The 26,981-nt window shown below is 48.1% G+C and overlaps 1 protein-coding gene across 1 annotated transcript in view; it reads right to left on the bottom strand.

Moving 5' to 3' along the window:
- Window positions 1-26,981, bottom strand: part of sspo (SCO-spondin) — a gene marked incomplete at its 5' end in the record, with an annotated part of 592,643 nt that overhangs the window by 308,159 nt on the left and 257,503 nt on the right. Inside the window, 4 exons of the mRNA XM_080183006.1 lie at window positions 8,291-8,457; window positions 18,395-18,544; window positions 18,626-18,772; window positions 19,621-19,841. Coding sequence (XP_080039132.1) covers window positions 8,291-8,457; window positions 18,395-18,544; window positions 18,626-18,772; window positions 19,621-19,841 — 685 coding nt within the window. The remainder of the gene's footprint in view (window positions 1-8,290; window positions 8,458-18,394; window positions 18,545-18,625; window positions 18,773-19,620; window positions 19,842-26,981) is intronic.

The raw sequence follows: 26,981 nt of genomic DNA, 5'->3' as shown, positions 1-26,981 counted from the left end.
TCACTGGCTACAGGAGAGATCCCAGAGGATTGGAGAATAGCCAATGTTCCTTAGTTTAAGAAGGGTAGCAAGAATAATCCAGGTAATTACAGGCTGGTGAGTCTTACATCAGTGGTAGGGAAATTATTGGAAAGAATGATTGGAAAGAATGTTCTGGTTTCCTCCCACAGTCCAAAGATGTGCGGGTCAGGTTGATTGACCATGTTAAAAAATTGCCCCTTATTGTACCAAGATGCTTAGATTAAAGGGATTAGCGGGTAAGAAATGTAGGGATATGGGGGTAGAGCCTGGATGGGATTATGGTTGGTGCAGACTCAATGGGCTGAAGAGCCTGTATGAATTCTCCGAGACAGGATTTATTCCCACTTGGAAATAAGTGGACATATTAGCGAGAGGCAACATGGTTTTGTGACGGTGAGGTCGTGACTCACAAACTTGATCGAATTTTTTGAGGGCATGATGTAGATGATTGATGAGGGTAGGGCAGTGGATGTTGTCTACATGGACTTCAGCAAGGCCTTTGACAAGGTCCCTCATGGCAGACTGGTGCAGAAGGTGAAGTCGCAGTGGGATCAGAGGTGAGCTGGCAAGGTGGATACAAAACTGGCTCGGTCAAAGATGTACAGAGGCGTTGGACTGGGGAAAACACAGTAAGAAGTCTCACAACACCAGGTTTAAGTCCAACCAGTTTATCTGATAGTAATCCCACAAGCTTTCGGAAACGGTGTTCCTTCACCAGGTGTGTGGAAGGTTCTGATCAGAGAAGGGCATATAAAGACACACACAGTTTACAGAATACTGATTAGAAAGTGAGTCTTTGCAGCTAACCTGTTATTCAAGTCTTAAAGGTGCAGACAATGTGAGTGGAGATAGCATACGCGTAGGTTAAAGAGATGTGTATTGTCTCCAGACAGTACAGTAAGTGAGGTTTTGCAAACCCAGGCAAGTCATGGGAGTTACAGATAGTGCGACATAAGAACATAAGAACATAAGAAATAGTAGGCCATCCAGCCCTTCGAGCCTGCCCCGCCATTCAATAAGATCATGGCTGATCTGTCGTGGCTCAGTTCCACATTCCCGCTCTCTCCCCATAACCCTTAATACCCTTGCCTATCAAAAACCTATCTATCTGCGTCTCAAATATATTTAGCAAGGCAGCCTCCACCACTTCAACGGGCAGAGAATTCCAGAGATTCACCACCCTTTGAGTGAAGAAGTTCCTCCTCAACTCCGTTCTAAACCGCACCCCCCCCCTTATCTTGAGGCTGTGCCCTCCAGCCCTACTGCCCTTTCTGAGTGGGAAGAGCCTCTCCACCTCTATCCTATCCATCCCATTCATCATCTTATACATCTCAATGAGATCTCCCCTCATTCTTCTCAACTCTAATGAGTACAAGCCTAGTTTAGAACATAGAACCTGGGACATAGAACATTACAGCGCAGAACAGGCCCTTCGGCCCACGATGTTGCGCCGACCAGTTAAAAAACAATGACCCTCTAACCGAAACCAAACCCTTTCCATCCATAAACCTATCCACGGATCTCTTAAACGCCCCCAAACTAGGCGCATCTACAACTGCAGCAGGCAGCGCATTCCAATCCCTCACCACCCTCTGGGTAAAGAACCTGCCCCTGACATCCGTCCTATATCTACCACCCCTTAATTTAAAGCTATGCCCCCTCGTGCTAGCTTTCTCCATCCGAGGAAAAAGGCTATCACTGTCCACCCTATCTAAACATAGAACATAGAACATTACAGCGCAGAACAGGCCCTTCGGCCCACGATGTTGCGCCGACCAGCTTTTTAAAAAAAAACACTAACCCACTAATCTAAACCAATCCCATTTCGTCCATAAACCTATCCACAGATCTCTTAAACGCCCCCAAACTAGGCGCATTTACAACTGCAGCTGGCAGGGCATTCCAGTCCCTCACCACCCTCTGGGTAAAGAACCTACCCCTGACATCAGTCCTATAACTACCCCCCCTTAATTTAAAGCCGTGCCCCCTCGTGCTAGCTTTCTCCATCCCAGGAAAAAGGCTATCACTATCCACCCTGTCTAAACCTCTAATCATCTTATATGTTTCAATAAGGTCCCCTCTTAGCCGCCTTCTTTCCAGCGAAAACAACCCCAAATCTCTCAGTCTCTCCTCATAGGATCTCCCCTCCATACCAGGCAACATCCTGGTAAACCTCCTCTGCACCCTCTCCAAAGCCTCTACATCCTTCCTGTAATGTGGGGACCAGAACTGCACACAATACTCCAAGTGCGGCCGCACCAGAGTTGTGTACAGTTGCATCATGACGCTGCGACTCCTAAATTCAATCCCCCTACCAATAAACGCCAAGACACCATATGCCTTCTTAACAAACTTATCTACTTGATTCCCAACTTTCAGGGATCTATGTACACATACACCTAGATCCCTCTGCTCCTCCACACTATTCAAAGTCCTCCCGTTAGCCCTATACTCAACACATCTGTTATTCCTACCGAAATGAATTACCTCACACTTCTCCACATTAAACTCCATCCGCCACCTCGTGGCCCAGCTCTGCAACTTTTCTAAGTCACCCTGCAAACGATGACACCCTTCCTCACAATCTACCACACCTCCGACTTTGGTGTCATCAGCAAACTTACTAATCCACCCAACTATATCCTCATCCAGATCATTAATAAAAATTACAAACAGCAGTGGCCCCAAAACAGATCCCTGAGGCACACCACTCGTAACTGAACTCCATGACGAATATTTACCATCAACCACCACCCTCTGTCTCCTATCTGCTAGCCAATTCCTGATCCAATTACCTAGATCACCCCCAATCCCATACATCTGCATTTTCTGCAGAAGCCTACCATGGTGAACCTTATCAAACGCCTTACTAAAATCCATATACACCACGTCAACTGCCTTACCCCTATCCACCTCTTTGGTCACTTTCTCAAAAAACTCAATAAGGTTAGTAAGGCACGACCTACCCGCTACAAAACCATGCTGACTGTCTCTAATCAATTCATTACTCTCCAAATAACTATAAATCCTGTCTCTAATAATCCTTTCCAAAACCTTACCCACCACAGAAATAAGACTCACCGGTCTATAATTCCCAGGGAAGTCTCTTCTCCCCTTCTTAAACAATGGGACAACATTTGCTGTCCTCCAATCTTCCGGTACTATACCAGAGACCAATGACGACCTGAAGATCAGAGCCAGAGGCTCCGCAATCACCTCTCTTGCCTCCCAGAGAATCCTAGGGTAAATCCCATCCGGACCAGGGGACTTATCTATTTTCAAACCCTCTAAAATATCCAGCACATCCCCCGTATCAACTGCAATACTATCTATTTTACACCCCTGCACCCCAGTGTCTCCTCAGCTACATTCATGTCCCCTTGCGTGAACAATCATCTAATCATCTTATATATTTCAATAAGGTCCCCTCGTAGCCGCCTTCTTTCTAACGAAAACAACCTCAAATCCCTCAGTCTCTCCTCATAGGACCTCCCCTCCATACCAGGCAACATCCTGGTAAACCTCCTCTGCACCCTCTCCAAAGCCTCCACATCCTTCCTATAATGTGGGGACCAGAACTGCACACAATACTCCAAGTGCGGCCGCACCAGAGTTGTGTACAGTTGCAACATGACGCTGCGGCTCCTAAATTCAATCCCCCTACCAATAAACGCCAAGACACCATATGCCTTCTTAACAAACTTATCTACTTGATTCCCAACTTTCAGGGATCTATGTACACATACACCTAGATCCCTCTGCTCCTCCACACTATTCAAAGTCCTCCCGTTAGCCCTATACTCAACACATCTGTTATTCCTACCGAAATGAATTACCTCACACTTCTCCACATTAAACTCCATCCGCCACCTCGCGGCCCAGCTCTGCAACTTTTCTAAGTCACCCTGCAAACGATGACACCCTTCCTCACAATCTACCACACCTCCGACTTTGGTGTCATCAGCAAACTTACTAATCCACCCAACTATATCCTCATCCAGATCATTAATAAAAATTACAAACAGCAGTGGCCCCAAAACAGATCCCTGAGGCACACCACTCGTAACTGAACTCCATGACGAATATTTACCATCAACCACCACCCTCTGTCTCCTATCTGCTAGCCAATTCCTGATCCAATTACCTAGATCACCCCCAATCCCATACATCTGCATTTTCTGCAGAAGCCTACCATGGTGAACCTTATCAAACGCCTTACTAAAATCCATATACACCACGTCAACTGCCTTACCCCTATCCACCTCTTTGGTCACTTTCTCAAAAAACTCAATAAGGTTAGTAAGGCACGACCTACCCGCTACAAAACCATGCTGACTGTCTCTAATCAATTCATTACTCTCCAAATAACTATAAATCCTGTCTCTAATAATCCTTTCCAAAACCTTACCCACCACAGAAGTAAGACTCACCGGTCTATAATTCCCAGGGAAGTCTCTTCTCCCCTTCTTAAACAATGGGACAACATTTGCTGTCCTCCAATCTTCCGGTACTATACCAGAGACCAATGACGACCTGAAGATCAGAGCCAGAGGCTCCGCAATCACCTCTCTTGCCTCCCAGAGAATCCTAGGGTAAATCCCATCCGGACCAGGGGACTTATCTATTTTCAAACCCTCTAAAATATCCAGCACATCCCCCGTATCAACTGCAATACTATCTATTTTACACCCCTGCACCCCAGTGTCTCCTCAGCTACATTCATGTCCCCTTGCGTGAACAATCATCTAATCATCTTATATATTTCAATAAGGTCCCCTCGTAGCCGCCTTCTTTCTAACGAAAACAACCTCAAATCCCTCAGTCTCTCCTCATAGGACCTCCCCTCCATACCAGGCAACATCCTGGTAAACCTCCTCTGCACCCTCTCCAAAGCCTCCACATCCTTCCTATAATGTGGGGACCAGAACTGCACACAATACTCCAAATGCGGCCGCACCAGAGTTTTGTACAGTTGCAACATGACGCTGCGGCTCCTAAATTCAATCCCCCTACCAATAAACGCCAAGACACCGTATGCCTTCCTAACAACCCTATCTACTTGATTCCCAACTTTCAGGGATCTATGTACACATACACCTAGATCCCTCTGTTCATCCACACTATTCAGAGTCCTACCGTTAGCCCTATACTCTACACATCTGTTATTCCTGCCAAAGTGAATTACCTCACACTTCTCCGCATTAAACTCCATCCTCCACCTCTCGGCCCAGCTCTGCAACTTGTCCAAGTCTCCCTGTAGACTAAGACACCCCTCCTCACTATCTACCACACCTCCGACTTTGGTGTCATCAGCAAATTTACTAATCCACCCAACTATACCCTCATCCAGATCATTTATAAAAATTACAAACAGCAGTGGCCCCAAAACAGATCCCTGAGGCACACCGCTAGTAACTGAACTCCATCTCGAATACTTACCATCAACCACCACCCTCTGTCTCCTATCCGCCAGCCAATTCCTTATCCAATTTCCTAGATCACCCTCAATCCCATACATCTGCATTTTCTGCAGAAGCCTTCCATGGTGAACCTTAGTTTATTCAGCCTCTCCTCATAGCTCAACCCCCTCAACTCCGGTATCAGCCTAGTGAACCTCCTCTGCACTACTTCCAAGGCCAAAATATCCTTGCGTAAGTGCAGCGACCAAAACTGCACACAGTACTCCAGCTGCAGCCTCACCAGTACCCTGTACAGTTGCAGTCTGCCGAGAGATCTGGATAGGCTGAGCGAGTGGGCGAGGACCTGGTAGATGGAGTATAATGTTAGCAAGTGTGAGGTTATCCACTTTGGCAGAATTAATAGTAGGAGGGATCACTATTTAAAAGGCGAAAAGCTGCAGCATGCTACGATGCAGAGGGACCTGGGGGTCCTTGTGCATGAGTCGCAAAAACCCAGTCTGCAGGTGCAGCAGGTGATCAAGAAGGCGAATGGGATGTTGGCCTTTATAGCGAGGGGGATAGAATATAAAAGCAGGGAGGTCTTGCTGCAACTGTACAGGGCACTGGTGAGGCCGCAACTGGAGTACTGTGTGCAGTTTTGGTCGCTGCACTTGTGGAAGGATATATTGGCCTTGGAGGGAGTGCAGAGGAGGTTGACTAGGCTGATACCGGAGATGAGGGGGTTGGACTATGAAGAGAGACTAAATAGACTGGGTCTGTACTCGTTGGAGTTTAGAAGGATGAGGGGGGATCTTATAGAGATGTATAAGATAATGAAGGGGATGGATAGGGTAGAGGTAGAGAGATTCTTCCCGCTTAGAAAGGACAGCAGGACTAGAGGGCACAGCCTCAAGATAAGTGTATAGGGCATTGGTGAGGCCGCAGCTGGAGTACTGTGTGCAGTTTTGGGCGCCGCACCTGCGCAAAGATATTTTGGCCTTGGAGGGAGTGCAGAGGAGGTTTACTAGGCTGATACCGGAGTTGAGGGGGTTGAGCTATGAGGAGAGGCTGAATAAACTAGGCTTGTACTCGTTAGAGTTTAGAAGAATGAGGGGAGATCTCATTGAGACGTATAAGATGATGAATGGGATGGATAGGATAGAGGTGGAGAGACTCTTCCCGCTCAGAAAGGACAGCAGGACTAGGGGGCACAGCCTCAAGATAAAGGGGAGGCGGTTTAGAACGGAGTTGAGGAGGAACTTCTTCACTCAAAGGGTGGTGAATCTCTGGAATTCTCTGCCCGTTGAAGTGGTGGAGGCTGCCTCGCTAAATATTTTTAAGATGCGGTTGATGGGTTTTTGATAAGAGAGGGGATTAAGGGTTATGGGGAGAGGGCGGGAAAGTGGAACTGAGCCATGACAGATCAGCCATGATCTTATTGAATGGCGGGGCAGGCTCGAAGGGCTAGATGGCCTACTCCTGCTCCTATTTCTTATGTTCTTATGTAAGTGGGGGACAGTTTAGATCAGAGTTGAGGAGGAACTTCTTCACTCAAAGGGTGGTGAATCTCTGGAATTCTCTGCCCGTTGAAGTGGTGGAGGCTACCTCGCTAAATATATTTAAGTCACAGGTAGATAGGTTTCTGATAGACAAGGGAATTAAGGGTTATGGGGAGAAAGCGGGAAAGTGGAACTGATCCACTTCAGATCAGCCATGATCTTATTGAATGGCGGGGCAGGCTCGAGGGGCTAGATGGCCTACTCCTGCTCCTATTTCTTATGTTCTTATGCTTGCCTTCATCGGCTGGGGTATTGAGTTTAAAAATTGGCCAGTCATGTTGCAGCTTTATAGAACCTTAGTGAGGCTGCACTTGGAATATAGTGTTCAATTCTGGTCGCCACACTACCAGAAGGATGTGGAGACTTTGGAGAGGGTACAGAAAAGATTTACCAGGATGTTGCCTGGTATGGAGGGTATGAGCTATGAGGAGAGGTTGGAGAAACTTGGTTTGTTCTCAGTGAACGATGGAGGTTGAGGGGAGACCTGATAGAAGTCTATAAGATTATGAGAGGCATGGACAGAGTGGATAGTCAGAAGCTTTTTCCCAGGGTGGAAGAGTCAATTACTGAGGGCACAGGTTTAAGGTGCGAGGGGCAAGGTTTAAATGAGATGTACGAGGCAGTTTTTTTACACAGAGGGTGGTGGGTGCCTGGAACTCGTTGCTGGGGGGGGTGGGGGGTGAAGCGGAAATGGATACGGTTGTGAGTTTTAAGGGGCATCTTGACAAATCCATGAATAGGATGGGAATAGAGGGATATGGTCCCTGGAAGGGCAGGGGGCTTTAGCTCAGTCGGGGGCAGCATGGTCGGTGCAGGCTTGGAGGGGCCGAAGGGCCTGTTCCTGAGCTGGAATTTTCTTTGTTCTTTGAAATAAATGTATTGACTTCCCACAGCATGGATGGCTATATGTGTGAGGTGTCATGGCTGCTGCCTGTGGGAGCTCCACAGAAACTAGAAGCAGGAGGAGGCCATTCAGCCCTTCGAGTCTGCTCCATCATTCATTTTGGTCATGGCTGATCATTAAATTCAATATCCTGGTCCACCCTCCCCCCATATCCCGTGATCCCTTTAGCCCCAAGAGCTATAGTTAATTTCTTCTTGAAATCTGACCTCACTTGGCCTCAACTACATTCTGTGGTAGTGAATTCCACACATTCCCCACCCTCTGGGTGAAGGAGTTTCTTGCTGCTGTGTGTGCAGTTCAATCCCACACCCGCTGAGATCAACTTCCTCGGCCACTCCATAAATAAAGCCTGGAACCTTCATCAAATTCTCATCCTCAATAAACTCAATGGGAGGCCCAACTCTCACCTTGACACAGGATCCGTTGTGTAAGTACATATCGATAGGACAGTGACAACCTTCCTCACAGCCATCGCTGAAGCAGTCCACCAGTCCGCTCAGATGGGCACAGCTGTACGGACAACCCTCGCTGCTCACACATTCTCGGTACAGTCGGTCTGAAGGGCAGCCAACCTCTACAAGCAGAGAAAACGGCTTCAATGTGATCACTGGAAACCAGCACACTCGACTCCAGATATCACTCACTTCCCTGTCACCGAATCACAGAATCCTACAGTGCAGAAGAGGCCCTTCGGCCCATCGAGTCTGCACTGACACATGAAAAGCCCTGACCTTCTACCTAACCGCATCTGCCAGCCCTTGTCCCATAGCCCGAAATGTTCTAATGTGCCAAGTGCTCATCCAGATACTTTTTAAAGAATGTGAGGCATCCCGCCCCCACCTCCCTCCCAGGCAGCACATTCCAGACCCTCACCACCCTCTGGGTAATTCCTCAAATCCCCCTAAATCTCCCACCCTTCACTTTTAACTTGTGTCTCCTTGGAGCTGACCCTTCAACTAAGGGGAACAGTTGCTCCTTATCCACTCTGTCAGTGTCCCGAATAATCTTGTACACCTCAATCAGGTCGCCCCTCAGTCTTCTCTGCTCCAATGAAAACACCCCAATCCTATCCAACCTCTCTTCGTAACTTCAATGTTCCATCCCAGTCAGCATCCTGGTGAATCTCCTCTGCACCCCCTCCAGTGTAATCACATCCTTCCGATAATGTGGCGACAAGAACTGCACACAGTGCTCCAGCTGTGGCCTCACCAAAGTTCTATACAACTCCAACATGAGCTCCCTGCTTTTGTAATCTCTACCTCGATGGATAAAGACAAGTGTCCTGTGTGCCTTTTTCACTGCCCTATGAAACTGCCTCTTCACCTTCAGAGGTGTATGGTCAAACACACCAAGATCAATAAGATCCCCCCTCATCCTTCTAAACTCCAATGAGTACAGACCCAGAGTCCTCAACCATTCTTCAAGATCTTCATTCCAGGGATCATTCTTGTGAACCTCCTCTGGACCCTTTCCAAGGCTAGCACATCCTTCCTTAGATATGGGGTCCAAAACTGCTCACAATACTCCAAATGGGGTCTGACCAGAGTCTTGTACAGCCTCAGAAGTCCATCACTTCATGTTAGAACATAGAACTTAGAACACTACAGCACAAACAGGCCCTTCGGCCCACAAGTTGCGCCGACCACATCTATACCAACCAAGGGGGTAGTTATAGGACTGATGTCAGGGGTAGGTTCTTTACCCAGAGGGTGGTGAGGGACTGGAATGCCCTGCCAGCTGCAGTTGTAAATGCGCCTAGTTTGGGGGCGTTTAAGAGATCTGTGGATAGGTTTATGGACGAAATGGGATTGGTTTAGATTAGTGGGTTAGTGTTGTTTTTTTTTTAAAAGCTGGTCGGCGCAACATCGTGGGCCGAAGGGCCTGTTCTGCGCTGTAATGTTCTATGTTCTATGTTCTAAGCCATAGAACTATCTGTAGCTCCCAATGTCATTAAATCCCATATACTCATCCAGAAGTCTTTTAAAAGACCCCAGCGAGTTCGCCTCTACCACCCCCGACGGCAGCCGATTCCACTCACTCACCACCCTCTGAGTGAAAAACTTACCCCTAACATCTCCTCTGTACCTGCTTCCCAGCACCTTAAACCTGTGTCCTCTCGTAGCAACCATTTCAGCCCTGGGAAATAGCCTTTGAGAATCCACCCTATCTATACCTCTCAACATCTTATAAACCTCTATCAGGTTGCCTCTCAACCTTCGTCTCTCCAGGGAGAAGAGACCTAGCTCCCTCAACCTATCTTCATAAGGCATGCCTCCCAATCCAGGCAACATCCTTGTAAATCTCCTCTGCACCCTCTCAATAGCTTCCACATCCTTCCTGTAGTGAGGCGACCAGAACTGCGCACAGAACTCCAAATGGGGTCTGACAAGGGTCCTATAAAGTTGCAGCATTACCTTCCGACTCCTAAACTCAATTCCTAAATTAATGAAGGCGAGTACACCATGTTGGCCTTCATTGCGAGAGGTTTCGAGTACAGGAGCAGGGATGTGTTGTTATAATTATACAGGGGCCTTGGGGAGGCCACACCTAGAGTATTGTGTGCAGTTTTGGTCTCCTTTTCTGAGGAAGGATGTTCTCGCTCTCGAGGGAGTGCAGTGAAGGTTTACCAGGCTGATTCCGGGGATGGTGGGACTGATGGATGAGGAGAGATTGATGAGGATTGTTCTTGCTGAAGTTCAGACAAATGAGGGGGAATCTCATAGAGAGTTATAAAATTCTAACAGGATTCGACAGGGTAGATGCAGGGAGGATATTCCCGATGGTGGGGGAGTCCAGAACCAGGGGTCACAGTCTGAGGATTCAGGGTAGACCATTTAGGACGGAGGTGAGGAGACATTTCTTCACCCAGTGAGTGGTGAGCCTGTGGAATTCATTCCCACAGGAATTGGCTGATGCCAAAACATTGAATGTATTCAAGAGGTAGCTGGATATAGCACTTGGGGTGAATGGGATCAAAGATTATGGGGAGAAAGCAGGATTCGGCTATTGAGTTGGATGATCAGCCATGATCGTAATAAGAACATAAGAACATAAGAAATAGGAGCAGGAGTAGGCCATCTAGCCCTTCGAGCCTGCCCCGCCATTCAATAAGATCATGGCTGATCTGAAGTGGCTCAGTTCCACTTTCCCACTCTCTCCCCATAACCCTTAATCCCCTTGCCTATCAAAAACCTATCTACCTGCGTCTTAAATATATTTAGTGAGGTAGCCTCAACCACTTCAACAGGCAGAGAATTCCAGAGATTCACCACCCTTTGAGTGAAGAAGTTCCTCCTCAACTCCGTTCTAAACCGCCCCCCCTTTATCTTGAGGCTGTGCCGTCTAGTCCTGCTGTCCTTTCTGAGTGGGAAGAACCTCTCCACCTCCACCTATCCATCCCATTCATCATCTTATACGTCTCAATGAGATCTCCCCTCATTCTTCTAAACTCTAACGAGTACAAGCCCAGTCTATTCAGCCTCTCCTCATAGCTCAACCCCCTCAACTCCGGTATCAGCCTCGTGAACCTCCTCTGCACTCCCTCCAAGGCCAAAATATCCTTGCGCAGGTGCGGCGACCAAAACTGCACACAGTACTCCAGCTGCGGCCTCACCAGTGCCTTGTACAGTTGCAGCAAGACCTCCCTACTTTTATATTCAATCCCCCTCGCTATGAAGGCCAGCATCCCATTTGCCTTCCTGACCACCTGCTGCACCTGCAGGCTGGGTTTTTGCGACTCATGCACAAGGACCCCCAGATCCCTCTGCACCGTAGCATGCTGCAGCTTTTCGCCCTGTAAGTAGTAGTCCTTCCTACCAAAATGGATACCTCACCCTTGCCAACATTGTATTCCATCTGCCAGTTCCTCGCCCACTCACTCAGCCTATCTAAATCCCTCTGCAGACTTTCCACACCCTCCGCACAATTTGCCGTTCCACCTATCTTTGTGTTATCAGCAAATTTCGACACCTTACACTCGGTTCCCTCCTCCAGATCATCTATATAAATGGTAAATAGCTGAGGCCCCAGCACCGATCCCTGGGGCACTCCACTCGTCACCAACCGCCAATCCGAATAGCACCCATTGACACCCACTCTCTGCCTCCTATTTGACAACCAATCCTCTATCCACGCTAACACCCTACCCCCAACTCCATGCCCCCTGACCTTCTGTAACAACCTCTTGTGAGGCACCTTATCAAACGCCTTCTGAAAATCCAGAAACACCACATCCACCGGCTCTCCTCTATCCACCGCCCTAGACACATCCTCATAGGATTCCAATAAATTCGTCAGACACGACTTCCCCTTAACGAAACCGTGCTGCGTCTGCTCTATCAAACAATTCTCCTCAAGGTGCATCGCTATTTTCTCCTTGATTACGGATTCAAGCATTTTTCCTACAACAGACGTTAAACTGACGGCCTATAATTCCCTGCCTTTTGCCTGCTACCCTTTTTAAACAGCGGCGTAACATTAGCCGTTTTCCAATCTTCCGGCACTTCCCCGGAATCCAGCGAGGTTTGGAAAATAATCACCAAGGCATCCACTATCACCTCCGCCATTTCCTTCAGAACCCTTGGATGCATTCCATCCGGTCCCGGGGACTTGTCCACAATCAGTCCCTCCAGTCTGTTGAGCACTACCTCTCTACTAACAATGATCTCATTCAGGCCCTCCACTCCTACCATCTTTCCATCGTTAACACCCGGCAAACTATTTGCATCCTCCTCCGTGAAGACTGAAGCAAAAAAGTTATTCAAGGCCTCAGCCATTTCCTCATCCCCTACCACTAAATCCCCCCTCTCATCCTCTAAGGGTCCAACGTTCACCATAGCCAGCCCCTTGCTTTTTATATATTTATAAAAACTCTTACTATCCTTTTTTATATTTAGTGCTAGCCTAGATTCATAGTTTATCCTTCCTTTCTTTATCAACTTCTTCGTCATTCTTTGTTGATATTTAAACCTCTCCCAATCCTCTTCTCGCCCACTACTCTTAGCCACTCTAAACGCATCAGCTTTTAATTTAATACTCTCCTTTACCTCCTTCGTTATTCCGATGGTAAAAAAGGATCATAGGAGGTGAGATAATCTCTGATTATCTCTCCTTCTATGATCCTTTTTTACCATCGGAATAAATTTCTGCTGAGCACCAAGAAAGATCTCCTTCAAGATCCTCCACTGTTCCTCAGCAGACCTACCTCCCAATCTGCTCCCCAATCAACATTCGCCAATTCCTCTCTCATCTTATCGTACTCCCCTCTGTTCAAACAAAGGACACTTTCTCCTCCTCCATCTGCATCAGAAACTCCACCATACAATGATCACTCTTCCCAAGAGGATCCTTCACAACAATGTCCCTAATTCTACCCGCCTCATTACATAACACCAGGTCTAAGATAGCTCGCTCCCTCGTTGGCTCCAACACACACTGTTCAAGGAAAGTATCCCGGCAGCATTCCAAGAACTCTTCCTTAAGCCCACCGCGTCCAACATGGGTCGACCAATTAATATGTAGATTGAAATCCCCCATAATTATCGCCGTTCCATTATTTGCGCGTTAACAGCCCGCCCCACCTCCAGGTCATTATTTGGGGGCCTATAGACGACACCCACCAGCGTCTTCCTCCCTTTGCTGTTCCTAATCTCCACCCACAGCGATTCCACTTTCTGCTCTTTGGAGCCGATATCTTCCCTTACAACCACCCTGATACTATCCTTAATCAGCAGAGCTACCCCCCTCCACTTTTTCCTCCCGCCTATCCTTCCTAAACACTTGATACCCCTGGACATTCAGCTCCCAGTCCCTGTCACCTTGCAGCCACGTCTCTGTAATGGCCACCAGATCATATCCATTTGTGCTGATCTGCGCCACCAGCTCATTCACTTTGTTCCGAATGCTTCGTGCATTCAGATACAGTGTCTTCATCCCAGCCATCACCTGGACCCTATTTGAAGGAACGCTACCAACCTTACTCATGCCCCCTACTCCCTTTATTATTGGGACATCCTTGGCCTCTTCCTGTACCTGTACCCTCTCCTTTACTTTAGACCCTGTAATTTCACCTACCCTCGCACTCTCCCCCTCCCTAATTAGTCTAAAGCCCTATCCACAGTCCTATTTCTACGATTCGCCAGGACTCTGGTCCCAGCACGGTTCATAAGAACATAAGAAATAGGAGCAGGAGTAGGCCATCTAGCCCCTCGAGCCTGCCCCGCCATTCAATAAGATCATGGCTGATCTGTCGTGGCTCAGATCCACTTTCCCACCCTCTCCCCATAACCCTTAATCCCCTCTCTTATCAAAAACCCATCAACCCGCGTCTTAAAAATATTTAGCGAGGCAGCCTCCACCACTTCAACGGGCAGAGAATTCCAGAGATTCACCACCCTTTGAGTGAAGAAGTTCCTCCTCAACTCCGTTCTAAACCGCCCCCCCCTTTATCTTGAGGCTGTGCCCCCTGGTCCTACTGTCTTTTTTGAGCGGGAAGAGTCTCTCCACCTCTATCCTATCCATCCCATTCATCATCTTATACGTCTCAATGAGATCTCCCCTCATTCTTCTAAACTCTAACGAGTACAAGCCCAGTTTATTCAGCCTCTCCTCATAGCTCAACCCCCTCAACTCCGGTATCAGCCTAGTAAACCTCCTCTGCACTCCCTCCAAGGCCAAAATATCTTTGCGCAGGTGCGGCGCCCAAAACTGCACACACTACTCCAGCTGCGGCCTCACCAATGCCCTATACAGCTGCAGCAAGACCTCCCTACTTTTATATTCAATCCCCCTCGCTATGAAGGCCAGCATCCCATTCGCCTTCCTGACCACCTGCTGCACCTGCAGGCTCGGTTTTTGCGACTCATGCACAAGGACCCCGAGGTCCCTCTGCACCGTCGCCTGCTGCAGTTTTTCGCCACGTAAGTAATAGTCCTTCCTACCATTCTTCCTACCAAAGTGGACCACCTCACACTTGCCAACATTAAATTCCATTTGCCATTTCCTGGCCCATTCGCCCAGCCTATCTAGATCCTTCTGCAGGCTCTCCACACCCTCCGCACAATTTGCCGTTCCACCAATCTTGGTGTCATCAGCAAATTTCGACACCCTACACTCGGTTCCCTCCTCCAGATCATCTATATAAATGGTAAAAAGCTGAGGCCCCAGCACCGACCCCTGGGGCACTCCACTAGTCACCATCCGCCAATCTGAATAGCACCCGTTGACCCCCACTCTCTGCCTCCTATTTGACAACCAATCCTCTATCCACGCTAACACCCTATCCCCAACTCCATGTCCCTCGACCTTCTGCAATAACCTCTTGTGAGGTACTTTGTCAAACGCCTTCTGAAAATCCAGAAACACCACATCCACCGGCTCTCCTCTATCCACCGCCCTAGACACATCCTCATAGAACTCCAGTAAATTTGTCAGACACGACTTCCCTTTAATGAAACCATGCTGCGTTCAGACCAACACCATCCCACCTGAACAGGTCCCACCTGCCCCAATACTGGTGCCAATGCCCCATAAATTCAAGCCCATTCCTCCCACACCAATCCCTGAGCCACCCATTCACCTCTTTAATCCTATCTACCCTACGCCTATCTGCACGCAGTTCAGGTAGTAATCCAGAGATAACCACCTTGTTGGTTCTGCTTTTTAATTCCATTCCCATCTTTTCATACTCCCTCTCCAGATCCTCAGTTCGCATTTTGCCTACGTCGTTGGCACCCACATGTACTACAACGACCGGGTTCTCACCCTCCCACTCCAGGTTCCTCTGCAGCCCAGGTGTGACATCCTGGACCCGAGCACCAGGCAGACAACACACCCTTCTGTGCACTTTGTCATTGTGACAAAAGACAGTGTCAATACCCTTAACCACACTATCCCCAATTACCACTACATTCCTTTTCACCTTCTCTTTGTCTATGTCCTGTGTCTGCATCACCGTACCGTGTGCAGTTTGCTCACCAACCTCACCGCCCTCGTTCTTGTCCACACTGGAAGCAAGAACCTCAAACCTGTTATGCAGATTGAGAGGCTGAGGCATTTGGTCCCCACCCTCCTTCCTCCTCTCCCCACCCTCCTTCCTCCTCTCAGCAGCCCCCTCTTGTTTCTGACCCTTAAAGTGAGCCAGTCCAGTGGGGGTGGATGTCTCTTGCACCCCATTATCAATGGCACCCTCCCTGCCCCCCCACCCCCGATGAGCCTCAGCGTCTGTAGCTCAGAGGCCAGCTCATCTACTTTGAGCTGGAGCTCCTCCAGCAACCAGCACTTACTGCAGACATGGTCACTGGGAGGGACCCTGGGTCCACCAGCTCCCACGTCATACAGAAACAGCACATCACATGCCCCTCCATTATTCCCTGTAGTACTACTGAACACGGTTAACAAGTCAAACGTACCTGGCCCTTTTCTCCCAAGCCCTTTGATCCTAAGCCCTTACAGCTCACTCAGCTTACCTCTCACTCAGCTGCCCGCTCCAACGCTGCCCGCTGTTTACAGCAGGTCTCCTTTTCAACCTAGCGCGGTTTAAAAAGAATGAATGGCGGAACAGACTCAAAGGGCCAAATGGCCTCCTCTTGCTCCTATCTTCTATGTTTCCATGTAAATTCCATCTGCCACTTATCCACCCATTTGACCATCTCATCTATAATTTCCTGGAACCCAAGACATCAACCTCACTGTTACCCACTCGGCCAATCTCTGTGTCATCGGCAAACTTACTAATCCTATCCCCCACATAGTCATCTGTATCATTTATATAAATGACAAACAATCGGGGGGCCCAGCACAGATCCCTGTGGCATGCCACTGGTCACTGGCCTCCAGTCACTAAAGCAGCTTTCTGTCATCACCCTCTGAGTCCTACCATAAAACAATTATGAATCCTCCTTGTCCGATCATCCTATATCCCCTGTGCATTTACCTTCTTAATAAGTCTCCCATGTGGGACTTTGTCAAAGGGTTTGCTGAAATCCATATAAACAACATCAACCGCACTCCCCTCGTCCGACACTTGGTCACATGCTCACAAAATTCAATCAAATTTGTTAGGCATGACTTCACTCTAACAAAACCCAGCTGACTATCCCTGATCAAACCTTGCCTCTCCAAATGGAGAGGCATTCTCCTTCAGAATCTGTTCCAATAGTTTCTCAACCATTGACATGAGACACAGTGGTCTGTAGTTCCCTGGTTTATCTCTACAACCCTCCTGAAATAGTGATATCACATTAGCTGTTCTCCAATCCTCTGGCACCTTCTCCATGATGTGGATGTGCCGGCGTTGGACTGGGTAAACACAGTAAAAAGTCTGACAACACCAGGTTTAAGTCCAACCGATTTATTTGATAGTAAACTCACTAGCTTTCGAGGTTCCCCCCTTTATCAGGCGAATGGAGAGTTCTGGCCTCAGACGCCAGACTTTGTCACCTGACGAAGAGGGAAACCTCGAAAGCTAGTGAGTTTACTATCAAATAAATCGGTTGGACTTAAACCTGGTGTTGTCAGACTTTTTACTACCTTCTCCATGGCCAGAGGGGAATTGGAAATTTGGGTCAGAGCCCCTGCAACCTCCTCCCTCGCCTCTTGCAGCAGCCTGGCACACAATTCTTTTGTGAATAAATATTTTAATTTAGTATTTTAAATCCCCAGTGTTAGAATTTGCGGCTTCTGAAATCAGGGAAGATAGCTTCTTGTGGCCTCTCTCTCACTCACCAAAATCTGATTTAAAAACAGAAAATGCTGCAAGTACTCAGATTGGGCAGTGTCTGTAGATAGAGAAACACAGACAATGTTTTGAATCGGACTATTCAATAACTGGGTTTTATGCCGTTATTCACACATACTTTAGACTTTAAAATTAAAAAGTTTAAAGTTTATTTATTAGTCACATGTCGGCCTACATTAACACTGCAATGAAGTTATTGTGAAAATCCCCTCGTTGCCACACTTGGGCACCTGTTCGGGTACACTGAGAGAGAATCTAGCATGGCCAATGCACCCAACCAGCATGTCTTTCGGACTGTGGAAGGAAACTAGAGCACCTGGAGGAAACCCAGGCAGACACGGGGAGAACGTGCAGACTCCACAAGCTGGGAATCAAACCCGGGTCTCTGGCACTGTGAGGCAGCAGTGCTAACCACTGTGCCAGGGCACCACCCCACTCTCACTCCCTTTGTCTCTTGACATCTTTATTATTTTACCTCTTCTGCCCTCTAACCAATGCCTGACCTATTATTTTGCTCCGATTTCTCCATCAACCCCAACCCATCCAACTGTTCAAAACTCGTCATATTTCCACTTTCCTTCAGCCCTGAACAAATCACAGTCTCAAAATGTCAGCACTCTCTCTCTCTCTCTCTCTCTCCAGATGGACCTGCAGAATTTTTCCAGCATTTTTCTGTTTTTATTTACCTCTGGATTACTAGCCCAGTGACGCTGACATGAAGCCACCTCCTTCCCCCACCTTTGTGGTGTATTCAGGTAAAGATGGAATGACTCACCGAGACAGACCTGGGTCTGACAGGTTTTACTCTGGACAGAGAAGCCTTGACACGGTGGATTGAGACAGGAACGGTTCCGGACTTGTTCACCCCCTCCACACGATACACTGCACGGTGACCAGCTGGACCATTTACCCCACATCAACCAGGCTGTGATTGAAAGAAAACGTGTGGGAATTGCTGACTCTGACAACCTGTGATATAAAAACCAAATCATCTCCAGAAACTCACCATCACAGCTCCCATTGCAGATCCGTGTATCCTCAGCATTCCCAATACATGATTCCCGGAGATCAGAGTCACAGCTCCGGTTCCGAAACTCAAATCCCATTCCACATGACCTAGAGCAGGAGCTCCACTCGGTCCACGGACTCCAGCCTGGGAGATAGAAACCGAATGGATTAGAGAACTACAATCAGTGAGTTCTGAGTGCATTGCGTTCGAATCCAGAGGCTGAGCCCAACGCTGGACGTGTCAGGATAACAACGACTGGAGTCCGGGAGAGGAACATCTGGAACATCCAAAATCCCAGAGTATTTACCCAGGAATCAAGTAGATAAGGTTGTTAAGAAGGCATACGGTGTCTTGGCGTTTATTGGTAGGGGGATTGAATTTAGGAGTCGCAGCGTCATGATGCAACTGTACACAACTCTGGTGCGGTCGCACTTGGAGTATTGTGTGCAGTTCTGGTCCCCACATTACAGGAAGGATGTAGAGGCTTTGGAGAGGGTGCAGAGGAGGTTTACCAGGATGTTGCCTGGTATGGAGGGGAGGTCCTATGAGGAGAGACTGAGAGATTTGGGGTTGTTTTCGCTGGAAAGAAGGCGGCTAAGAGGGGACCTTATTGAAACATATAAGATGATTAGAGGTTTAGACAGGGTAGATAGTGATAGCCTTTTTCCTAGGATGGAGAAAGCTAGCACGAGGGGGCACGACTTTAAATTAAGGGGGGGTAGTTATAGGACTGATGTCAGGGGTAGGTTCTTTACCCAGAGGGTGGTGAGGGATTGGAATGCCCTGCCTGCTGCAGTTGTAAATGCGCCTAGTTTGGGGGCGTTTAAGAGATCTGTGGACAGGTTTATGGACGAAATGGGATTGGTTTAGATTAGTGGGTTAGTGTTTTTTTTTAAAAAGCTGGTCGGCGCAACATCGTGGGCCGAAGGGCCTGTTCTGCGCTGTAATGTTCTATGTTCTATGTGTATGTATTGCTGTCTCCAGTGTCTCACCTGCACACGGGTTGTTGTTGCACTCTCTCCTCTGGCCGGGTGACCCGGGGCACCTGGTTCCACCGTTTTGTGGGATCGGGCTGTTGCATTCCCGCAGCCGGTGCTGGGAGCCTCCTCCACAAGACTGTGAGCAGCGGCTCCACGCGCTCCACATACTCCAGTCTCCGATAAACTGACAGGCAGCGTGTGGAACACACTCCAAAAGGCCATTCACACAGGTACTGGAAAGAGAGACACAGGTGAATCAGGTTAATGCTGGGTATGTGAGTCCAGCAATGTCTGAGAGAGTTAGAAGTCTTACAACACCAGGTTAAAGTCCAACAGGTTTATCTTGTAGCACTGTGTTTACCGTGTAGTACTGTGCTTAGCCCAGTCCAACACTGGCATCTCCACATCAACATCTGACAGAAACAGAATTAATACTCTGAATCCTCAGAGCAGAAGAAATTTGATGGGTTTTATTCTCGCGCGCATGTGTCAATGCATGTGGGTGTATAGGGTGTCAGGGAGGGGTAATCCCTCTGGTGGGGGAACATGTCGTGTCCTTTCAGGGTGGTTTGTCCATCCTTTGTCCCCACCTGGCACTCAGCTCCCACCTGTGGTCCCTGTTTGTGTGCGACAGCAGCCACACCCCGGGCAACGGCCTCAACAAGCCGGCTAAACCAGGTGAGGGTAACCGAAGGGTCTCAGCCCTCGGTGAGACAGGGAGATGTCTATCCCAGCATGTGAAGACAGAGTCCGGAAGATTGAGCGGAAGAGACCAGTGGAAGGTCCAACGGTCAAGAAGGCGGTCTCTGCAAGCGTCGTGGAACGAGGAGAGCAGGACAAGACGCAGAAGACGTCCTGGTCATCCACTGCACCCAGTCCCACTTCCAGCCGTCTTGACTCTTGTCTTGTCACTGGATCTAGATGGGAATTGGGAAGAGGGAGTGAGGCTGACGCTGCGCAACTCTCCCTCACTTTAATCCAAATCAAGCGCTAGTCTCAACACCATCATCATCATCATCAGTGTCCTGTTCAACCCTTGAAGTCCTGTGGTGATGGGCGAGCGATGAAGCAGCAGGTGTGGATACACTGGGAGCTGTAATCACGGACCTGCACGCAGGCGGCTCGGGTCTAATGGTCGTTTTCCACTGACCGAAGCAGCAGTGGAACTCGGCGTCTACCTGGGCGACTGAGCAGTCCTCTTCAGGAACACACTGCTCACCTCCGTAGAATAAGGAAAGGGCTAGAAAAGGTGCCCTAAACATTGCCTGCTTCGCTACACCCTGGTCAGTTTACCACGGCTGGTGGGGATCCCATCTTGCAGTCAAACAAACAAAATAAAACACAAGGTGACACCACTCACCATTGGCACTTGGAACGTGCGCACACTTCTGGACAATCCTACAGCAGACACAGCAGAGAGAAGAACAGCCTTAGTTGCCAGAGAGCTTGCAAGATACAACATTGACATTGCAGCCCTGAGCGAAACTCGTCTTGATGTGGAGATGCCGGCGTTGGACTGGGGTAAAACAGAAAGGAATCCCACAACACCAGTTTAAAGTCCAACAACACCAGTTTAAAGTTTGGACTTTAAAGTGGTGTTGTGGGATTTCTTTCTGTTTTACCCCGGTGTAACTCATCTTGCCAATGTAGATCAGTTGACTGAAACTGGAGGTGGATACACTTTTTTCTGGAGCGGTTGTGGCAGCGATGAACGTCGTGATGCTGGAGTTGAATTCGCTGTCAGGAGTCACCTTGTTCAGAAACTTGATGGTCTACCCAAGGGTGTGAACGACCAGCTTATGACATTACAGCTCCCGCTACAGAACGGAAGTCAAGCCACCCCGATCAGCACCTATGCCCCCACAATGAACAACCCGGACGAGATGAAAGACAAGTTTTACGAAGAACTGGACGCCCTACTATCAGCAGTGAGCAGCACCGACAAGCTGATCTTGCTTGGTGATTTCAGTGCAAGAGTAGGGTGTGACTCTGCAATCTGGCAGGGAGTCATTGGGAGGCATGGAGTGGGCAAGTGTAACAGTAACAGCCTACTCTTAATGAAGACCAGTGCAGCACACAACCTCCCCATCACCAACACAACCTTCCATCTGTCTATCCATAACAAGGCCTCCGGGATGCACCCCCGCTCTAAGCATTGGCATCTTATTGACTATGTCATTGTCAGAAGAAAAGACAGGCAGGATGTCAGAGTGACCAAGGCCATGTGTGGTGCTGACAGCTGGACAGATCACAGGCTCATTGTCTCCAAAATGAGGCTCCGCGTCAGACCCAAGAAGCGACCACAAGGAAGCAAGGTTATGAAAAGAATCAATGCTGCCAAGCTAAAGAACCCCAGCATAGCTTCAGCACCGGCTGAAGACTTAAAAATCAAGCTTGCTGACCCACACCTCGCAGGCAGCGCTGAGGATGACTGGGAACACTTCAGGGATGCTGTCCATGCGTGGGCCCTCCACCCGCAAGCAGCATGATTGATTCGATGAGAATGATGAGGAGACACAGGTTCTACTTGTTGAAAAGCACCATCTTCATCGGGTCTGTCAGAACGACCCATCTTCAGCTGCCAAGAAAAATGCTTTTACCAGTGCTCACAGGACAGTCCAGAATAAACTGCGTAAAATGCAGGATGCCTGGCTGAGCACCAAGGCAGATGAAATACAGGGATACGCTGACAGAAACACCTTGAAACAGTTCAATGAAGCCCTCAACACTCTCTACAGACCTCAATCTCTCGGGAGTTCCCCCTTCCTGAGTACAGATGGTACAACTCTTATTACAGAGAGGCCTTCAAAGGAGAAATTTTGAGAGTGCAGAGTTTGTATGTTCCTGTCAGGATTAAAGGCAAAGTAAATAGGAATAAGGAACCTTGGTTCTCGAGGGAGATTGTAACACTGACTAAGAGGAAAAGAGAGTTGTATGAAATGTACAGACAGCAAGGAACAGATCAGATGCTCGAGGAGTATAAAAAGAGCAGGAAGCTTCTTGAGAGGGAAATCAGGAGGGGTAAAAGAAGACATGAGGTTGCTTTGGCAGACAGAGTGAAGGAAAATCCAAAGAGCTTCTATAGGTATGTTAGGAGCAAAAGGATAGTGAGGGATAAAATTGGTCCTCTTGAAGACCAGGGTGGTAAACTGTGTATGGAACCAAAAGAGATGGGGGAGATACTAAATGAGTTTTTTGTATCCGTATTTACTGAGGAAACGAGCTTGGAATCTACAGAAATAGAGCAAACAGATATGGAGGTCATGGAACCTTTACAGATTAAAGAGGAGGAGGTGCTGGCTGTCTTGAGGCAAATCAGAGTGGATAAATCCCCAGGACCGGACAGGGTATTCCCATGGACCTTGAGGGAGGCTAGTGTTGAACTTGCAGGGGGCCTGGCAGATATATTTAAAGTGTTGGTATCCATGGGTGAGGTACTGGATGATTGGAGGGTGGCTCATGTTGTTCCGTTGTTTAAAAAAGGTTCCAAAAGAAATCCAGGAAATTATAGGCTGGTAAGTTTGACGTCGGTGGTGGGCAAGTTATGGAAGGTGTGATAAGGGATCGGATCTAGAAATATTTGGATAGACAGGAACTTATTAGGGAGAGTCAACATGGCTTTGTGTGCATTAGGTCATGTTTAACCAATCTATTAAAGTTTTTCGAGGAGGTTACCAGGAAAGTGGATGAAGGGAAGGCGGTGGATGTTGTCTACATGGATTTCAGTTAGGCCTTTGACAAAGTCCCTCATGGGAGGTTAGTTAGGAAGGTTCAGTCGCTAGATATACATGGGGAGGTAGTGAATAGGATTAGACATTGGCTCAATGGAAAAACACAGTAAGAAGTCTGACAACACCAGGTTTAAGTCCAGCCGATTTATTTGATAGTAAACCCATAAGCTTTCGGGGTTTGTCCCTTCGTCAGGTGAATGGAGAGTTCTGGCCTCAGACAGAGCATATAACAGCACAGACAGTTTACAGATTACTGATTAGAATGTGAGTCTTTACACCTAGCCTGCTAATCAAGTCTTAAAGGTGCAGACAATGTGAGTGGAAAGAGCATTGTGCACAGGTTAAAGAGATGTGTATTGTCTCCAGACAGGACAGTTAGTGAGATTTTGCAAACCCAGGCAAGTCATGGGGGTTACAGATAGTGCGACATGAACCCAAGATCCCTGTTGAGACCGTCCTCATGTGTGCAGAACTTGGCTATCAGTCTCTGCTCAGCGACTCTGCGCTGTCGTGTGTCGTGAAGGCCGCCTTGGAGAATGTTTACCTGAAGATCAGAGGCCGAATGCCCATGACCACTGAAGTGTTCGCCAATAAGTGTTCGTCCGAAATGTGGAGTTTTTTCAAGGAGCAGCTACTGCGAGTCCTTGATATGTATGTCCCTGTCAGGCAAGGAGGAATTGGTAGAGCTAGGGAACCGTGGTGCACTAAGAAAGTTGATTCGCTGGTTAAAAAGAAAAAGGAGGCTTACGTCCGGATGAGACTTGAGGGCTCAGGTAGTGCACTAGAAAGCTTTAGATTGGCTAGGAGGGAGTTAAAGAGTGAGTTAAGAAGAGCTAAAAGAGGACATGAGAAGACTTTGGCTGATAGGATTAAGGAGAATCCTAAGGCGTTCTACAGATATGTTAAGAACAGAAGGTTGGTTAGGGCAAGATTGGGGCCAGTTAGAGACAGCAGTGGGAATTTGTGTGTGGAGCCGGAAGAGATTGGAGAGGCATTAAACCAATATTTCTCTTCGGTGTTCACGCAGGGAGACATAAATGTAGCTGTGGAGAACACTGGGTTACAGGGTTGTAAACTGGACAGTATTGCAGTTGATAAGGAGGATGTGCTAGATATTCTTGAGGGTTTGAAAATAGATAAGTCCCCTGGGCCGGTCGGGATTTACCCTAGGATTCTCTGGGAGGCAAGAGAGGCGATTGCAGAGCCTCTGGCTCTGATCTTCAGGTCGTCGTTGGTCACAGGTATAGTGCCGGAGGATTGGAGGATGGCGAATGTTGTCCCATTGTTTAAGAAGGGGAACAGAGACTTCCCTGGTAATTATAGACCGGTGAGTCTTACTTCTGTTGTGGGTAAGGTTTTAGAAAAAATTATTAGGGATAGGATTTATAGTTATTTGGAGAGTAATGAATTGATTGGAGATAGTCAGCATGGTTTTGTGGAGGGTAGGTCGTGCCTTACTTTTTTGAGAAAGTGACCAAAGAGGTAGATGGGGGTAAGGCAGTTGACGTGGTATATATGGATTTTAGTAAGGCGTTTGATAAGGTTCACCATGGTAGGCTTCTGCAGAAAATGCAGATGTATGGGATTGAGGGTGATTTAGGTAATTGGATCAGGAATTGGCTGGCGGATAGGAGACAGAGGGTGGTGGTTGATGCTAAGTATTCGTCACGGAGTTCAGTTATGAGTGGTGTGCCTCAGGGATCTGTTTTGGGGCCACTGCTGTTTGTAATTTTTATAAATGATCTGGATGAGGGTATAGTTGGGTGGATTAGTAAATTTGCTGATGACACCAAAGCCGGAGGTGTGGTAGATAGTGAGGAAGGGTGTCTTAGTTTACAGGGGGACTTGGACAAGTTGCAGAGCTGGGCCGAGAGGTGGCGGATGGAGTTTAATGTGGAAAAGTGTGAGGTAATTCTCTTTGGCAGGAATAACAGGTGTGTGGAGTATAGGGCTAACGGTAGGGCTCTGAATAGTGTTGATGAACAGAGGGATCTAGGTGTATGTGTACATAGATCCCTGAAAGTTGGGAATCAAGTAGATAGGGTTAGAACATAGAACACTACAGCACAAACAGGCCCTTCGGCCCACGAGTTGCGCCGATCACATCAACACCTACCAATCTATAGACCTATCTATAACCCCCAATCCCACTAAACCCCATATACTCATCCAGAAGTCTTTTAAAAGACCCCAGCGAGTTCGCCTCCACCACCACCGAAGGCAGCCGATTCCATTCACTCACCACCCTCTGAGTGAAAAACTTACCCCTAACATCACTTCTGTACTTTCCTCCCCGCACCTTAAATCTGTGTCCTCTCGTAGCGACCATTTCAACCCGGGGAAATAGCCTCTGAGAATCCACCCTATCTATTCCTCTCAACATTTTATAAACTTCTATCAGGTCGCCTCTCAACCTTCGTCTCTCCAGGGAGAAGAGTCCCAGCTCCCTCAACCTAACTTCATAAGGCATGCCTCCCAGTCCAGGCAACATCCTTGTAAATCTCCTCTGTACCCTTTCAATAGCTTCTACGTCTTTCCTACAGTGAGGCGACCAGAACTGCGCACAGTACTCCAAATGAGGCCTGACAAGGGTCTTATAAAATTGCAGCATTACCTCCCGATTCCTAAACTCAATCCCTCGACTAATGAAGGCCAGTACACCATATGCCTTCTTGACCACATCCTCCACCTGCGAGGCCGATTTAAGAGTCCTGTGGAACCGGACCCCAAGATCCTTCTGCTCTTCAACACTACTAAGACTCCTGCCCTTGATAGTGTACTCGTTCATCCCGTTGGTTCTGCCAAAATGGACGACTACACATTTATCCGCGTTGAAGTCCATCTGCCACTTCTCTGCCCAGTCCTGCATCCTATTTATGTCCTGCTGCAACTTTTGACATCCTTCCAGACCATCCACAACACCACCGACCTTCGTGTCATCAGTGAACTTACTTACCCAACCCTCCACTTCCTCATCCAGGTCATTTATGAAAATGACAAACAGCAAGGGTCCTAGAACAGATCCCTGGTTGTTAGGAAGGCATACGGTGTCTTGACGTTTATTGGTAGGGGGATTGAATTTAGGAGCCGCAGCGTCATGTTGCAACTGTACAAAACTCTGGTGCGGCCGCATTTGGAGTATTGTGTGCCGTTCTGGTCCCCACATTATAGGAAGGATGTGGAGGCTTTGGAGAGGGTGCAGAGGAGGTTTACCAGGATGTTGCCTGGTATGGAGGGGAGGTCCTATGAGGAGAGACTGAGGGATTTGAGGTTGTTTTCGTTAGAAAGAAGGCGGCTAAGAGGGGATCTTATTGAAACATATAAGATGATAAGAGGTTTGGATAGAGTGGACAGTGATATCCTTTTTCCTCGGATGGAGAAAGCTAGCACGAGGGGGCATAGCTTTAAATTAAGGGGGGGTAGCTACAGGACGGATGTCAGGGGTAGGTTCTTTACCCAGCGGGTGGTGAGGGATTGGAATGCCCTGCCTGCTGCAGTTGTAAATGCGTCTAGTTTGGGGGCGTTTAAGAGATCTCTGGATAGGTTTATGGACGAAAAGGGATTGGTATAGGCTAGTGGGTCATTGTTTTTGTAACTGGTCGGCGCAACATCGTGGGCCGAAGGGCCTGTTCTGCGCTGTAA

Source organism: Carcharhinus amblyrhynchos, unplaced genomic scaffold (assembly GCF_965287045.1).
Source record: "Carcharhinus amblyrhynchos unplaced genomic scaffold, sCarAmb.v2.hapA chromosome_114, whole genome shotgun sequence".
Classification (NCBI taxonomy): domain Eukaryota; kingdom Metazoa; phylum Chordata; class Chondrichthyes; order Carcharhiniformes; family Carcharhinidae; genus Carcharhinus; species Carcharhinus amblyrhynchos.
This window is presented reverse-complemented; position numbering and strand designations above follow the sequence as displayed.